Source organism: Monodon monoceros, unplaced genomic scaffold, assembly GCF_005190385.1.
Source record: "Monodon monoceros isolate NGI ecotype Baffin Bay Population unplaced genomic scaffold, NGI_Narwhal_1 Super_Scaffold_5, whole genome shotgun sequence".
Classification (NCBI taxonomy): domain Eukaryota; kingdom Metazoa; phylum Chordata; class Mammalia; order Artiodactyla; family Monodontidae; genus Monodon; species Monodon monoceros.
In genome coordinates this window covers 28,092,093-28,109,701 of record NW_021703782.1, presented here as the reverse complement: position 1 = coordinate 28,109,701, position 17,609 = coordinate 28,092,093, and the positions used below count along the sequence as shown (strand labels likewise).

The 17,609-nt window shown below is 47.0% G+C and overlaps 1 protein-coding gene across 8 annotated transcripts in view; it reads left to right on the top strand.

Moving 5' to 3' along the window:
- The window catches only part of AOPEP (aminopeptidase O (putative)), a 357,857-nt gene that overhangs the window by 195,418 nt on the left and 144,830 nt on the right, over positions 1-17,609 (top strand). For 7 of the 8 annotated variants that reach the window (XM_029202679.1, XM_029202680.1, XM_029202686.1 and 4 more), the window contains 2 exons: positions 10,642-10,831; positions 15,308-15,414. The exons of the other annotated variant lie outside the window; for it this stretch is intronic. In XM_029202679.1, coding sequence (XP_029058512.1) covers positions 10,642-10,831; positions 15,308-15,414 — 297 coding nt within the window. The remainder of the gene's footprint in view (positions 1-10,641; positions 10,832-15,307; positions 15,415-17,609) is intronic. 8 annotated transcript variants of the gene reach the window in all.

The window sequence follows — 17,609 nt, the reverse complement described above, 5'->3', positions numbered from 1 at the left end:
CACACACACACACACACACACACACACACACACACACACACACACACTATCACCATGGTGAGCACCTCCAGGGGAGCCATCCCAGGAAAATGGGATTTAACTATAGATATCCAGTAAACCTGATGCATTGCATTTGGAGAGAAGAAGTGCAGTGCTCGTAATTTTAAATGAAAAGGTTAGTTAGAGCCAGGAGACTTTGGAGAGCAAAACCTTTTATTTGTTTATTTTTGTTTCTGGTGAGGTTTATTACCTTTTAAAGAGAAATGCTGTTAAGTTCAGGACCTCTGAGAATGACCATCTGTCCCATACTTTCTAGGACCACCCTGGAAAATATGAGGCATATTGTCCCTTTATCTCCACAAGTGTGCTGCTTTGGTCTATTTGTGGAGTCACAGATTGAGATTCGGAAATCTGGCTATTGTTCTTAAAAGCTCAGTTATTTATGAACCCCCCAGGAGCCAGGTGATCCCTTATCCTTAATGGCACTTACTGATGTGGATGAGTACTTTCAAAAACTCAGAGAGACATTTACTTTGTAAGCAACCACTAAGAAAGATCTCTGGCCAGCTAAAGACAACTCGAGCAAAAAGGTGGTGATATATATTATGGCAGCTGAATACTCCTTTACAGCCCAGGGAGAACAATCAAGGAATTCATTCATTTAACTCATGAATTTCCCTTTATTTACACTTTAAACAAACATACCAGTTGTTTGCTTAGCTAACACGCTCTGCCTTCATTATAAGCCATTAGTGGCTAGTAATAATTGAAACTGTGTTTGGATTTTAAAAATACAAAAAATCCAATAAATTCCACCCTTAGTGATATGGAATTGGTAGTGACTGACTTGAACTAGGCTAAAGTTTGTATCTTTGCTCTCTCCATGAAGCAAGAGTTGCTAAGCTATTTTATAGCCATGAACAAGTTTTTTTTGTTTTTTTGTTTTTTTGTTTTTTGTTTTTTTTTGCTGTACGCGGGCCTCTCACTGTTGTGGCCTCTCCCGTTGCGGAGCACAGGCTCCGGACGCGCAGGCTCAGCGGCCATGGCTCACGGGCCCAGCCACTCCGCGGCATGTGGGATCTTCCCGGACCGGGGCACGAACCCGTGTCCCCTGCATCGGCAGGCAGACTCTCAACCACTGCGCCACCAGGGAAGCCCCATGAACAAGTTTTATAGTAGAATTTTTCAAAAGAAAAACTAAACAAGAGGTTAAATCCACATGCCTGTAAGGAGTCAGGCAGCAAATATAAATGAGCGCATGGGCAGAGCATCCTTTAAGAAATACTTGGTCTTCTCTGCTTACTTTTGATGGAGATGTAGATAGAAGAAATATTTCACTTTTCTCTTAATCCTGCTCTAGGAAAGGGGTGGAGGGAAGCACATATAATCACATATGATTAAAAATGGCAAATGGAGTCAGCCAGTGGTGGGGAGATAGGGGGGAGTGACGGGGAGCTGGGGAGCCCAAGCCCCCTCTGAAAGGGTCAGCTGCTGTTCAGCTGCAGTTACTACATAGGAATGTGAGCCTAGTGTAGTCGTATCTTTCAGATTTTAAATAAAATTAGAAAATCTGGATTTCTAGGTGAAATCTTCCTATTTATAAATTTTGGCAATGGATTTCTTTTTTTTTTAAGTTAAAAATGCGTCTGTCAAAGTGTAGATCAGCGGCTCTCAGGGTGAGGTCCCTGGATCAGTAACACCAGCATCACCTGGAAACTTCATAGAAAATGCAGATCTCAGGCTCCAACCAGGCCTATGAATCAGACTCTTGGGAGGTGTGGGCCCCATGATTTGTTTTAACAAACCCTCCAGGTGGGTTGCCAGGTTTAGCGATATTGCATGGGACACACACTAAAAAATTATTAGTTATTTATATGAAATTCAGATTTAACTGAGTGTCTAGTATTTGTCTAACAACCTACCTTTAGGTGATTCTGAAACACGCTGATGTGGATCAAGCAAAACATGTATGCGAGCCAGGCTGCCTGTATTTGAATCAGCTTTGACACATACCAACTATGGGATCTTGGGCAAGCAGTATAACTTCTCTGTGGCTTAGTTTACTTGTGTGTAAAACGGGGATAATAATATCTCCCTCACAGCGTTATTGTTAGAATTGAATGAGTTAGTGAACATAAAGTCCTTAGAACTGTGCCTGAGAGAGGGTAAGCGATGTCTAAGAGTTTACTGTCATCAGTACTTTATTTTTCCTTTTCTTTTTCTCCACCACCATCATTGCAACTGTCAGGGAATACTTGAACTCAGCTTCCTTCAATTCTCTTATCCTAGATCCAACTTTGATTTCGTGATAGAACTGATTCTGACACCCTAAGCCCTAAGGTAGCTCTGGTGCTCATTCCTACCCAGAGTAACCACCTGCTTTGAAAGCTAGTTGACAGTGTGGCTGTCTGGCAGAGGAAACTCGTGTGTCCTTCCACGCCAGCATCTGCTTTCAAGGCTCATCCTCTCAGCCTGCAGTGCCCTGCGGTATCCAGGCCTGTGGCCGTAACGACCGGCCTTTGTGCTTCATGTGTGCCTCCACCAGCCCCCAGCACAACACTTAAACACATTTCTGACTCCATCTTGAGTTTTCAGATGCCCAGATTGCCTGACTGGGCCACGGGTGCTTGCTCTCGGTTGTGGAAGCAACTGATGGCCCCCTCACCAATTAAAGTTCTGAGTACCCTTTGGGAATTCCCCACCATTTCTTTCTTTAGACTCGATTTGTGGATCCAGAGAGTGCTTGCACTGTATTTCAAAGGAAACCCATAACCGCACTGCTCTTACTGCGGGTGGTGCAAGCTGCCCAGACGTCTCCCTTCATGAAGCAGCTTTCCAAGCTTCCACATGGCCACAAATGACAGACTTGTACACACAGCAAAAACCAACTGGATGAGCTATTATGGTTCTCAGTTGCGCCATATTATTGCTGTTCTGGGAATGAAGCAAAACGCATTATTTTATTAAATAAAGATTTTCCCTGTATCATGGTAGAGGCTAATTTTATTAGCTCTCTTTATGGGAACAAACATCATCACCCTGGCTGGGGAGGCCGGGAGGGGGGGCGGGGGTGAGGGAGCAGAGAGAATCACATTTTGTCATCCATGTGCTCCAGTGGAGGCTGCCAACACGTTTTAATTGGTAATTACTTACCAGAAGAGTTCTCCAGATCCTGCAGAAAATGCACAGCTCTCAGTTCATAACTCATTTAGAGATGATTCAGAAGACCTCTTCAGCTCCAATAAATATTGTTTATATAGTTGGGTATGGGTGTGCCCCTGGTATCCAAAACACCAGAGTGTTCAGTAACTTAAAAAAAAAAAAAAAGTTAATTCTTTCTTCTCCCCTGTGAGCATCCAGAGACTCCTTAGGTTGAACATGTACCTTAAGATTCCGAAAGAAAGGAGTCCAAATCTAGAGTTGGAAAATTCAGTCAAATACTGGTTTTTGTCTCTGAATCTTTAGCTTTCAAACCTGAGACATCCACTTAAAGCTTTATTTAGCTTTTTAGGTGAGCATAACCATGAGACACCAACCCTGCCACCTTCCTCAGGCAGGGTAGCCTGAGTTAGGTGCAGCCAGCTACTAATCATTGACTGCCGGGGCTGCCTTCACTTAGCACGCAGGACTGAGATGTAGAAATCCAGCTCTAGGGACGATGCCTGCACACAGACGTGAAGTGTCCTCTCTGCTTATGGCTCTGCTTATCGCTAGCTGAGCAGTCCGCCAAAGGCGGTCTCGGTTGTCTAGAGTCAGAGGTGGTCTCCATGTTTTGTCATGGCCATGCTATTAATTTTTACTCTTAGCAGTAGGCCAAGGCCGGCACTAAACAAAATTATGAAGCTGGCAAAAATATTTCGGTGTCCCCAGTGGCACCACTTTCCCCCTCCTTATACCTCAGGAGGAGCCCCCTCTCTCCTCCCAGCTGTCATCCGTGCTCAGCTTTGGGGCCTTTCCCTCTTTTCTGTGAGCAGCCACGCGGAACCTGGTGGGATCCAGATGTTACACCTCAACGTGCCATGAGGCCGTGCGCTTCTCCTCCTAAGATAACTGCTTCAAACCTGAGATGATAAACTTGTAGCTCCTGTCCATAGGTTAATTTGCTTTGGCAAAACGTTTTTTAAATGTGTTATCTACTTCCCCCTATTGTTTCCTACTTTCCTCCCGTAGTTACCTATTTCCTTATGTTGTTATCACTCCCCTGATCTCGTTATCTACTTCCCTCATCTTGTTCTCTACTTCCATCTTGTCATCTACTTCCTACCTTTTGTTATGTGCTTTCCTCATTTTATCTGTTTCCCCACCTCTCATTACCTATTTCCCCATCTCCTTACCCACTTCCCTCTATTGTTATCTACTTCCCAACTTTTGTTACCAGCTTCCCCCATCTTATCTACTTCCTTCATCTCATCATCTACTTTCCCATCTCCTGTCTACTCCCCCCACCTCTTTGTCTACTTTCTCATCTTTTTTCTACTCTCTCCACTGAGTTATCCACCTCCCTCATTTTGTTATCTTCTTGGCTCCTGTAGTCCTTTGAGTTTGTGATCGCTTTAAACCATCTCTTCTTAAAAGAAAAAAAATCAGAGGATTTTTAGGGCAGTGAAACTACTCTGTATGATACTATAATGGTGGATACGTGTCATTATACATTTGTCCAAATCCACAGACTGCACCACACCAAGAGTGAACCCTAATGTAAGCTACGGACCCTGGGTAATGATACATCAATGTAGATTTGTCATCTGTAATAACAAATGCACCACTCTGACGGGGGAGGTTGATAGAGGAGGAGGCTGTGTGTGTGGCAGCGGGGCGTATGGCAAGTCTCTGTACTTTCTGCTCAGTTTTTCTGTGAACCCAAAACTGCTATAAAAAATAATGTCTCTTCAGGAAAAAGAAAAGTCAGGCTTTAACAAAAGGGGGTGGGAGGTAGAGGCTGGGGAGAGGCAGTAGGCAGTCTGGCATGTTGTCCTTCCTGGGCTCCTGAAATCGTACCCTAGGGACTGACCCTTGCACCCTTGCACCTGCTTGTCTAAGCATCCCCTTGCAGTGGCCCACAAGGGACCTGGCATAGGACAGGGTTAGGAAGAATGGTGTTGCATTCAGGAATTTAGGCTCTTTGGGGGGGCTTCACCAGAGGAGTAGTGATGCTCCCCTCTCTTTTTCCCTCTCCCTTCCTTCCCTACCTTCCTTCTCACCAGAAAGAGGCCGAAGCTTTGCTGATCACAAGGTCTGATAACCTCCGGTCAGTTCTAGCTGGGTCCTGGGGTGTGGCTGGTCGCTCCCCTTGGGTGGACTCTGAAGATGGAACACCAGGGAGAACAGTGAACATTGTACCACTGGCTTGAGCTGGCACAGAGGAATGGGAGCCCTGAAGCCACAGGCCTAAACCCAGTGACCCTGGGCAGAGTGGGTCAGAGTAGGACTTCAGGGTCAAGACTACATGAATGGAAATACCAGCTCCATTACTTACCAGCTGTGTGGCCTTGAGCTAGTTCTTTTACCTCTCTGTGCTTCACTTTCATCACCTGTAAAATGGGGCTGATAATAAAATCTATCTCCTGAGATGATGTATGTAAAATACAGTGCCTAGCACATAGCAGACACTCAAGCATTGGAGTCTTTCGAAGGAGTATATGTTTCTGGTAGAAGTCTCTGGCCCTGGGGCTTCCCCTCAGTCACTCTCTGCTATAGTCATGTTGGCAGTTTTAGCCAAAATTCATTTAGATAAGTGAGTAGATGTTTTACTGCCTCTTTGCTATTTAGAATTTTTATTTTTTAATTTTTTATTTTTTGGCCACGCTGCATGGTCTGCCGTATCTTAGTTCCCTGACCAGGGATCCGACCTGGGCCCCCTGCAGTTGGAAGCGCGGAGTCCTAACCACTGGATCGCCAGGGAAGTCCCACTATTTAGAATTTTTAAAGGAAAACATACACTAACTAACATTAGCTTTTTCTCTCAAACCTAGATCCTTGTGTTGATCCGCTGTAGTAAGTTTTCTTCCAGTTTTTAGATCTGGTTTCCCCCTCAGGCTACCGAAAGGCCCATATCCCCATATCTCCTAAGGCGCCAGTTCAAGACTACAACATGTGGCCACAGCGCGGGATGCCTGATGGAGCAAAGGGAAGGTTACTAGTCTCCGCTGAGCAGTCTCAGAGCCAGAGGGGAGCAGAGGCCCTCCAGGTCACCTGGGCCATCCCTTTGCCTTTGGGACAACAGACACGTCCCCTACCTTAGACTGCATCGGAGAGCGGGGCTAAGGGATTTCATTGCACAGGTGAAGGGGCCGGAGCCGAGCATTTGGTTTGTAAATGCACCGAATGAGGTACTGGCACAAATCACATCACACCTTACTGAGGAAGAGAAAGCATGTCCTGAGTCTAAGGGACAGCTAACTACGATTTGTCCTCCCTTTCAGATTGCCCCAGACTACTATGAGTCTACCTTTCAGTCATCCAAATTAAATTTGCAAGTAATTAAGTCATGCAAGTAAAAGTTGCTTTCACATGATTATGAGGCCCTTAGAACTCTCCAGTTTAAGTCTGAAAGTACAGGAGCCTGAGTTCCCCTCTTTCTTTGTTCTTCTTTCCTCTCTCTGATGGGCTATTGGGCTCCACATGTTGAGATTGTGAAAAACTTTGAACCCATAAGAAGTTCAAACTTGAAGAATATGTGTCTGTTTCCTGGACAAACCTCCAAGAATCTGTACAAAAAGTGAATCTGCTCCCCCTGAGGGGAGTTGGGATCTACTCCAGTGTAATGGAGGGGTGGCCTGGAGCTCTTCTTGTCCTTAACCAAAAGCAATTTCCTGTCCTCCTGGTCCCCCTGCAGCCGGCAGGGCTGGAGCCCCCAGTGCTGTACCTCTCCCTGAGCAGCAAGGTGGGCCATGCTGGTCACGTCTCCCTGGACAAAGCAGAAATAAATCACACTCCAGCCCCTGCTTAAGATCTGATGAAATTCCCCATTTCCGCTCCAAATTGAATTCCTCCCGAAGGATTGGAGCAGCTCCCGCGTAATGAAGGCACTCCTTCCTCCTCTGCTAGAAGCATGTTTTAAATGAACTGACACAGCCTTCTAATCTGGGTGGGGAGGTAGCTTTTAGGAACAATCTTGGGAAACTGTTTTCAGACCAGAAATGATATTTTTAATCTTGAGGGGCAAGGCGGCAGACAGACAGTACCACGTGGCCTTTGTCGGGAGGCAGCCCCGCTGCTGGTGGTCTCCTGGGAAAGAAGGAGAACACGTGTCCTGCTGTCGCTCTGCCTACCCCCCTGCTCTGCCCTGCTGGCCTCCTAGATCACTTGCAGTGAAAGAGAATTTATGATGGAGAATACAAAACAAGAGGGCTTGTACTTTTTGAGAGTTGAAAATATTACTTTCCCACCCATCACTTATTTGGGAAAAATGATCAACTCTGTGATTTAAAAAAAAAAAAACCAAAACCAAAACCAAAAACCTTCTTTAGGATGAAGATGTCATTGAAGTGATTATCTTCCGTCCTCTGTAATGATGATGAATCAACAATTTGGCATTTGTAGAGGCAGTTGACACAGGCCCATTCAGGGGAAAAAGGAAGAAAAAAGAAAACCTGTTTTCAAATAGGGCCTGTCAGAATGAAGGCTGGTGTCCCGCTGGCTGATTAGGACCATGAATAAGATTCTGAGAACTCAGCAAGTGTGAGGAACCCAGGGGTAAAACTTATAAATCAAGTGTAAGGTAGGAGTAGAAAATTCTAAACATTTATTTTGTTTTGAAGGTGGGCATGAAGGAGATTATCTGCTGGTAGAAGAATATTTAATATTATTCCTTGAAGTGAGTTTAAGAGCATTATACCTTTCCTCATTCATTGTTGGAAAAAGCAGTTTAAAAATTCTACTTAACATGAAAAATCCTGACACTTAGGTTCAAAAGGAAAGGAAGAAATTCTCCAAGAAAAAAAAATTCTATTGGTCCTTTTATGCCAGAATTTTGTTAACAACCCTTGAGAAAGGTTATCAAAACCTTACTCTGTGTTTTTAATTCATTTTAAGAAAGAACCTATTTCGCTCGTAGAAGCTATTATCCACAGGTAAAACCCAACCTTAGACGACAAACTCCGCTGCAGGAGGATTTGGGGTCTGGTTCTCAACTGGAAAATTGCTTTTCAGGGAGAAGGTCATGTTTTCCACTGATAACAGGGTCATTTATATCAAGTGAAACGCACATCCTCCGATCTAGGAGGAAGTTTAAGCTTTGGTCTTTCTCAGAAGACAGGAGGAAATACATTTCTCCCTGGCTAGGAAGAAAGTATTGAGGATGGGAAGTGGGAATTCAGGCACCATTCCAGCAATGCCAGGGTCTGTCCTGAGCCCAGCCAAGGCCAGAGTGGTATCTCCAGAGTACTGACAGGTGGGGAAGGAGGTCTGGTGGAGACAACAAAGACTGTTGAAGGGGAAAAACTACAGGACAGAAAAATGAAATGCCATCCCCCCCCCCCCCCCCCCGACACACAGCTGGTTTTGCGCCTTCCTTCAGGCCCTTGCGGACTTTGATATTTGCATAAAAGAGCCTGGCTCGGCTTCCACGCTGGGACAAAGCAGCGAGCAGGTCGCCGTGGACAGGGCAGGCTTTTTCTTCGTGAACAGTCTCGCTGCCATGTCACAGTCATCAGCGTGTGTACACCTCTTGGGCTGCGGGGTCTGCTCAGCTGTACCGTCTCTGTAACTGCGTGTGCACCGTCTGGGTCTCTGGCCAGAAGACCTTTCCAGCGCAGGCTGTCTGTGAGCCTGTTTACAAAGCCCGAAGTTGCTTCTGTTTTGCTTTAGCCAAAAGGGTGAAGTGCTGCCAGCAGTATGTCTGGAATGTTATTTACTTGGTACATTTCTGTGGCTTTTCTTTGCAGCGCTGCACATGCCAGAGCAAAGGGTTATTTACTTGAAAATGCCAGGTTTTGCAGTTTGTCTTCTCCATGGGGCCACTTTCTCAGGAAGAGGAAGTTTAGCTCCTGGGCCTCTGTTTCCTCCCTCCCTCCTTCCCTCCCTCTCACCCTTTTCCCTTTCCTTCCTGTCTGCCTTCCTTCCTTCCTTTTTTTTTTTTTTTCCTGAGTTAGTGCTCTGAACTTCTGTTGTTTGCATACTGCATGGCACCTTTGTATCCTAAATGCCCCAACTACACTTCTAATTCCTGGCGTTTCTGGTGGGCTCTGCCGGGATCCTGGCTGACACCTTCTCATTTGCGCGCCTGCCCTGTTATTATTTCACATGAAAGCTGTCTATTTTGGCACACAGGACTCCCGCGCTTTCAGTTGAGCTCTCTGAGCTGAACGGGCGATGCTGTGCAAGGCAAGTACAGGTGGGGTTTTCTCTACTGGCCGCCATGGGGGCAGAGGACAAAACCGCAAGCCGTCCTGGCTTGTGCAGAGCCCACACGATGGCAAATGCATGGCTTTTAAAGGAACAAACCAGTGTGTACAGCTTCTTAATTTGGAAGGTTTCACGACTGCTTTTGTTCAATCGATGGAGGAGAGTGCTTTTTTTTTTTCCCCCCCCAGTACGCGGGCCTCTCACTGTTGTGGCCTCTCCCGTTGCGGAGCACAGGCTCCGGACGCACAGCCCCAGCGGCCATGGCTCATGGGCCCAGCTGCTCCGCGGCATGTGGGATCTTCCCGGACCGGGGCACGAACCCGGGTCCCCTACATCGGCAGGTGGACTCTCAACCACTGCGCCACCAGGGAAGCCCGAGAGTGCTTTTTTTTAAAGAGCAAATTCTTCATTCATAAGACGGTAAACGAGTCCTGTATAAATGAGAAATACCAAAGGTGGAAGCACAGGAGGTATTTCCTTTGCCTCTTCTCTCTTCAGCCTCCCTTCTTCCCATTCCATCAATGCAATTCTAATCATGGTATTTGGGGTTTTAAAAGAAGGTGTGGGAAATGGGATTAGATAAATCTCCCAGGCTGGTGCCAGCCCTGGAACCATTTGCACACCTGAGTGAGTTAATTCCCTTCTTTCTCTCTCTGCTTAGTTTTATGTCATGGGAACGTATAAGCATCTATAGATAGAAGATACCTTTGAAAATCTCGGCCTCACAGAGACTCAGCCTTTATCAGAGTCTCTTGAAACCTCACCCACTCATGGCACCTAGGAGTTTGTTGCCTCTGTAACCACCCTCAGTCTGAACTAGGAAATGTTTGGTTCCATTCTTCTCGGCTTTCCCCGTCCTTCTGCATGACTTCTCACTTTGTTTGTAAGCTGCTCGGATTTTTTGGCTGAAGGGTCTTCTTTGATCACTGTCTCGACAGCATGGGCTTCACATTCTCACACCTGCTCTTCTTTTACAGTCCAGATTTCAGGGTAAGTGCTTCCATCGCCTTGTAATTTCTTCAGTGTAAAACCTCGGTGCAGGTTGCTTATTACAGGTAATAGCTGCTTGATGACGGAGACGACTGCTTGGCAGAAAAGGCAACCTGAACCTCTGCCAGGAACTTAAACTGCCACTTTATTTATTTCTAAAAGCACCTAAGCTGCGAGCCTATTGGTCGTGATCTAGCATGCACACGATAATAACAGGCTGGCAGGGCTGAGAAAGCCAGCCCTGGGGGCGGCCATGAGGACAGGCCCTGATAAGACTGTGTGTGTTTTCTCCCCCATGATCCACAGCCCACACCTCGTCTTCCTCTCTCAGAGCACCTTGACTGGAATGAGCCAGTTCTGTGGGACCCGTCTCTGCCATGAAATTGCTCACGCCTGGTTTGGCCTGGCTATCGGGGCCCGAGACTGGACGGAAGAGTGGCTCAGTGAAGGGTTCGCCACTCACTTGGAAGATGTATTCTGGGCCAAGGCGCAGCAGGTAGGTTTCAAGTGCACTAAGCATTTCACTACCCAGAGTCAAGTTCAACTCAGAGTCTTCCTATTCAACAGATAGGTATTGAGTGCTCATTATGCGCTTAGGCACTTGTTCTATTTGCTTTGTAAATGGGAGGAGAGTCCTTGCTCCCCACGGGGTTCATGGTCTAGCGATGAGAGAGAGAACAGATACACGACTACATCTTTAACATGTAGTGATGAGTACTGTCAAGAAAATGAAGCCGGATAGAGAGAGGTGGGTTTAGTGCTGTTTTAAAAGGTGCTTATCAGAGAAGCTCTCTGATAAGGGGACATCTGAGCAAAGACTTGAAGAAAAGGTGGTACTGTGCACACTCAGGCACTCCTTTGTGGGATGGTTGTGGTGTGTTTTGTTTTATTAAATAATGAGATGAAATTTTAAATCAAGAGTCATGATCTCAGATGTCTGCTGGCAAGTAATAAAGAATGAAGCAGTTGGTGTTATAGATTCGGGAATGGTAAGGACTGTGGCAAACCGGAAGCTTCTCCTCAGCTCTAACCGATTGCTGTCATGCTGAAAGGAGGGCTCAATACAACCTGGACTTCTAGTTTTTTAAAGGAAATTATGACTCTGGATTTTTATGTGAAATTTACTAATTTAAAAAATATGCAAACCAAACATACACTGAGGCCAGACCTAGTCAACACACTCCCAGTTTGCAACCTCAACTTTTTTTTTTAACTTTATTTTTATTTAAAAAAATTTTTAAATTTAGGTAAAATTGACCTATAACCTTACACTAGTTTTGGGTGTACAACATAATAATTCTATGTTTGTATACACTGTGAAATTATAACAAGTCTAGTTAACGTTAGTCACCTTACATAGTTACAATTTTTTTTCTTGTGATGAAAACTTTAAGATCTACTCTCAACACTTCCAAAAATGCAATACTGTGTTATTAACTATAGTCACCTTTCTGTATATTACATCCCCAAGACTTGTTTATTTTAAATCTGGAAGACTGTACGTTTTGACCCCTTCACCCACTTCTCCCACTTTCTGACCCCTGTCTCTGGCAACCACCAGTCTGTTCTATGGATCTGTGGGCTTTGTTTTTTATTGTTTTTTACAACCTCAACTTTAAAGAATTAGCCACCAGCAATAAGGAAGATATGGCAGCTAACCGGCTTCCTGCTTATTTTCTAATTTCTCACCTTTGGCTACTTCTGTTCCCTACCATCTCTACACCCTGGACTACTTGACTCTTTCTGAAATTCCCAAGTTTGTGCATATCTGCATGATTTTGTCCAAGTTCCTTCTGCCTGTTGAAATCCTATTTATCTTTCACTAGCAGCTCAAGGTCACCTTCCCTTGATAGCCCAGACTGTTCATCTCACTCACAGTTCAATAATACTCTTCTAGAAACTTTGGATTTCCACTGCATCTGTACTTACTCACCTGTTTTTTCTCACTTTTTTCTTCTTCTTTCTATCATCACGACTAGACTGTGACCCCTTTCAGAGTGGCACTGTGTCTTACTCATCCTCCCCCTTTCACACCTTGGCTGTAGAGCTAGCAGCGTGCGTGGTTGTGTCCCCCTCCACACAGAATCCTGTGGAGAGAGGCCACCTGGAAGGTTCTCGAGCAAAGGGGCTGGGTTTGGAGTCGGACCGGACTTGGAATCCCAGCTTTGCTGTTTACAGTAGGTTATGTAGCCTCCCTGAGCCTCAGTTTCCTCATTTATAAAATGGGCATAGGAATGCTTAACCTTGCAGAGTGAAAGGGATAGTGTGTGAATGAGCTTAACACAGTGCCTGACACGTGGAGGGTGTTCAAGAAATACCAGTTCTCCTTTCTTGTTCCCTTCCTCTTTGATTTTGCCACCACCTTGCACATAGTAGGCATTCAGCCAGGACTAAATAGGTTTAGTGTAAATGTGCCTCTTTCACCATCACTTCCCTGAGGTACTTCCATCCTGAGACAATCAGATTTATGCTATTCTTCATAATCCTGAGTGTATGTCAGGCATCTGATGATCACCTCTCCGTCCTTTATCTCCTGAATCCCCAAAGAACGCTCCCCCTTTATCCTTCCCCTTGCCTGTACCTCCTGGAATCTCTTTGCTTGTGTCCTCCCTCCAGCTGCCCTACCTTACATCTGTCTCTACCAAAAAAGGCACGACGCTGGCCTGGCTGCATCTCACAACTGCACAACTTCCATGTGTCCATTCTGTGCTAGATCTGTAGGGATAAAAGGAGAAGACTACAACGCTGCTCTGAAAGAGGTCAGCGTCTAATTTTGAAGATAAGGAAAGCACACAGTAGAAGGAAGAAGAAAATAAGTTAGAAAAGAGAGGTAAACACCAAATATTGTGGGAGTTCACAGGTGGAAGAGGCTGGGTATGAGAAAATCCAGAAAGCCTTCTTGGAGGAGGTGACTTCTTGTGGGTCTCAAAGGGCAAGTAGGAGTTGAAGTTTCTCTATCCCTCCTTTTCCCTTAACCTGGAGTAGGGGGCAATCCACCTCATCATCCTTTAAGGTACACGCAGTAAGTCTTCAATATGTGAAAACATGGACACCCCTGAAGTGAAGTGGCCATTCTAGAACCAGCACAAAGTTTGGAAACATTTCCAGAGTACATCCATTGCTCTGGCCCCTTCCTTGAAGGTTGAGTTAGACTGAGCTGCCGATGGTCCCTGACAAGTGTTCACAGCAAGCCTCCCAAGCAGGAGAGGAGTGCTCCTTGGGGCAGGAAAGGGTGGGCCACCTCACGGGACTCCCAGTCAGCAGGTCATTTCATCACTGAACAGGGCGTGAGGGTGCCGTGTTGCTTTGCTGCCCAGGAGACTGCATTGTGCAGCACCGAGCGTTAGCAAGTACAGCAAAGCGGAGTGAGAAATCTTTGAACTAGGAGATAGAAACCCACATTCCTCTCAGAGTGGCATTCTGTAGGGAGAGGTGAATTGAGTTAGTGGCAAGCTGAATCGTATAACTTGTCATCAACTTGGACAAAGTCTAAACTCCTCCACAGCTGTCATAGTCAGCTTGGTCTGCCATAACAAAGTACCACAGACCAGGAGACTTAAACAACAGACACTTGTTTTTCTCGCAGTTTGGGAGGTTGGAAATCCAAGACCAAGGTGCTGACAGGCTTGGTTTCTGGTGAGGCCTCTCTTCCCTGGCTTGGGAAGGGCCATCTTCTCACTGTGTCCTCACATGGCCTTTCCTCAGTGCACACATGGAGAGAGAGTTTTAGTGTCTCTTCCTCTTACTATAAAGACACCAACCCTATTAGATTAGGGCCCCATCCTTTTGAACTCATTTAACCTTAATTACCTCCTTAAAGGCCCTATCTCCAAATACAGTCACAGCTGTGATTAGGGCTTCAACACATGATTTTTGTTGGGGAAGGGGACAACACAACTCAGTCCACGACAACAGGACACACAGAGTGTCTTGATCACCTGGCCTCTGCCAGCTACTTGGCACCTCTGTCCCTCCCTGGCTGGCAGCCTGCTCCCTGCCTGACCCTAACCCTCACCATTTTTAAAACATTTCACACTCTTGCCAGGCCCCACGAGCTTTGTACATGCTTTCCAGCTTCCTGAAATTCCTCCTCCCCTGGCTGGCTCCTGCTTTCCCTGGGGAACACCTCTTCAGGAAAGCCTTCTGACCACCCTGGTTGGCCAGGTGGCATCTGGGTTCTTCCTTAACCTCTGCCATCACTGAATTCTGATGGTTACTGTGCTTATCTGTCTCCCTGGACTCCTCACGTTCAGAGCTGTGTCCATTATGTCCTCAGGGCCTAGCAGAGAATCAGTAAATATCTGTTGAGGGAACTATTAGGGACCTTTAATTCCCAGAAATGCCTGTAGACACTGACAGTTCCCTCCACAGTGGATGCTCTGCTGCCCTCCCTTGTGGGGTTACAGCCATGGGGCCTTGTGAGCACATCGAGTGACAGGAGCCAATTCTGACCAGTAGGGCAGGGTGTGATGGCCTTCCCCTCCCCAAGAGTGAGTCCAGGCAGTGCACTCTTTCTGGTTATATGCAAACAGAATCATCTGGGTTGCATTAGCTGGCTGCACTGTAAACAGCCCTTAACAAAACTGAGGGCTGGAAAAAGTAGGAGGTAAATGGAGGGGACCTTTCCCACCCTGTGCAAGAAGACAAAGCAGGAAAAGGCTGGATGGGATCAGAGTGGAAATGGCTCCCTAGGGAGGTCTGCTCTTTCCAGGCCAGAGGTGGAGGTGAGGGGGCAGGGGGAGGTTCCGGGGCCAGGAGGCACCTCCCAAACAGGCAGCGCAGGAGTGAGGGCTGGTTCTTTGTTTGAGGACCTAAGAGGCCCTTTCTGATGGAGCGCAAGGTGCGGCGGGGACTGTCTGTGCCATCCCCCCTGAAACAAAGCCAGCTGCTCCAGTGGTGGCTCCGACTCCGCGGGAAGACGACAGTGACTGTGTCCTGAGCATTTGTGTTTGTGTGTCTGTGCTCCAAGCAGCTGGCGCCCCACGAGGCCCAGGAGCAGCGGGAGCTGAGGGCTTGCCTGCGCTGGCGTCGCCTCCAGGACGAGGTGCGGAACTCCCCGGAGGATATGCAGGTGTTGAGGTAAAGCACTACGTGATCCCGTTACCTTCCGGTCCTCCCCATCACGCTCCTCCTTTCCTGCAAGGCACGTCCAGGCCATCTCTTAAATCTGCTGTGTTTCCTTTTTAAATTAAATTGGGCTAGATTACTCATCTTCCCAGGGATGTGATTGTTATGTTTTAAGTCTTTCAGGGTGTGGGTTTGGATTTGCCTTCTGACATTTTCCTGGTGTCTCTGTTCAGGAAAAAACTAGCACAAGGCCATTTCCGGGACCAAATTCTTCATTTGAAGTTCTAATAGTTACTTTATGTGGTGGCTGTGGACTTGGAGAAGGTTAGGGTCTGGTGGCCTGGCAGACAGTAACTCTTTAAAGCCAAAAGGAAAAAAAAAAACCTTTAAGAAAATATTGATTCCTAAGTGTTTAGTAGTAACAGATGTTTGTGTCAATGGGGCCTTTTGTTCCGGATGTGTCCCGGCAGGAGGCCACTCCTGTGCTGGTGGGAGGATTCTACTCTCAGCTCCTGTGTTGTATTTTCAGAGCGTTTCTTGCAGCACTGGTAGGATTACTTCTTGCCATTTTCCCATTTTTTTTGTCCCTCTCTGTTTGCTTGTTTTTTCTCCACTTCCGTAAATAGTTGTTTATCTGAAAGCTTGAGCCTCGGCCCCAGGAGCACTGTGATTGCTATGGCAACAGATGCTTTCATCCTGTCCCCTCTTGACTGGAGCCAAGCCTTTGGAATCTGCCATCAGACAGGTGGGAAGGCAGCCATCCGGGAATCACCCCTCATTTTAGATGGCAGCTCTGAAGGCCAGTCTACCGCCTGGGTAGAAGCCTGCCTGGACCCGTCCTGTTGTTGTTTGTTTTTAAATAAACACCCCTCTCCGTAGGACTGCCCACTGAGGCCAAAGTCTGAGGGGAATGCCGAGCCCAGCCTGACCCCGGCGAGGCTCGCCAGTCCTTTGTGCGGCACGGCAGCTTCCCACGGAGAAGTCCTCTCTCGCACGCTAACCGCTGGCGTCTGCTGACTCATCCATTGTTTAGGAAAGCCGGAGCCGGGAGCCCTGTCTTCCCCACCCAGCGCCACTGTGCAAGCATCCGTTCACTCAGCCAGTGGGATGGCTACACCCACCGCCAACGTGGACAGGGTCCCTGCTCTCATGGAACTTTCACGTAGCAGGGACTCTCTTGTAGGCACAGCTAGTTACAGGTGGTGAGAAGTTCTGTGAAGGGAACGCCGAGATTTACAGTAAAGAGGCTGGGGAATGCCCCTCTGAAGAGCATCAAGGCCTGAGGCGGGAAAGGGCTTGCCATGCTGGTGCTCGAGGGGCAGAAAGGAAGGCAGTGTGGTTAGAAGGGCGGGGAGAGGCAGGCAGGAGCTAGATCATCCAGCCTTACCCTGAGCGCGATGGAAGCTGCCCCAGGGCCTTCAGCACGGAAGGGTCCTTATCTGTCTTGTGCTTGCAGGCAGCAGACAGAAAGCCAGGAGAAGGGTTAGAAGGTTGTAGTAGTCCACATTAGAGGTCCTGGTTGTGGCAGGGCGGACACAAGAAGCAGACCTATTTAAGACATGCGTTGGCAGTGGCACTGGCAGATCTTTGGTCTGTTGAATGTGGAGAAAAGGAAATTGAAAGTGTCCAGAATGACTTCGAGGCTTTTGACCAGAGCGGCTGAGTAGACAGGTGGTGATGCCATTTGGGGAGACGGTAAAGACTTTGGGAGGGGCAGGCTTTGGAGGGAAGAATAAAGATTTCAGTTTTGCATGTGTCAAGTTTGACATGCCAAATAGATATTCAATATTGAAAACTCAGTGAGGTTTACAAGTTAGGAGCTCATTGGAGAGACTGGAACATTCAGCCTATGGATACTTAAAATTCTGAGCACGTTGAAGTGACCAGCTAGAGAGGAAAGTGAGAGAAGAGGTTGAGAGGAAGATGAGGGGCCCGTGGAGGAGCTGGGGAAATCAGTGCGGAGAAAACCCCGGTGCCGGGAGTCATGGGAGTCAGGAAAGGAAATGCCGGATGCTGCTGAGGGGTGTGTAAAAGGGGGGGAGAGAATTGACCTTCGGGCGGACCGCATGAAAGGTATTGGTGACCTTGACGTGCAGGCATTAATTCATGAGCTGTGGAGAAGGGAGCCTGACTGAAGTGGGTAGAGGAGTGAATGGGAGATCTGGAAGCAGAGACATTTAGTGTGGACTTTGTGAGAGAAGTTGTGC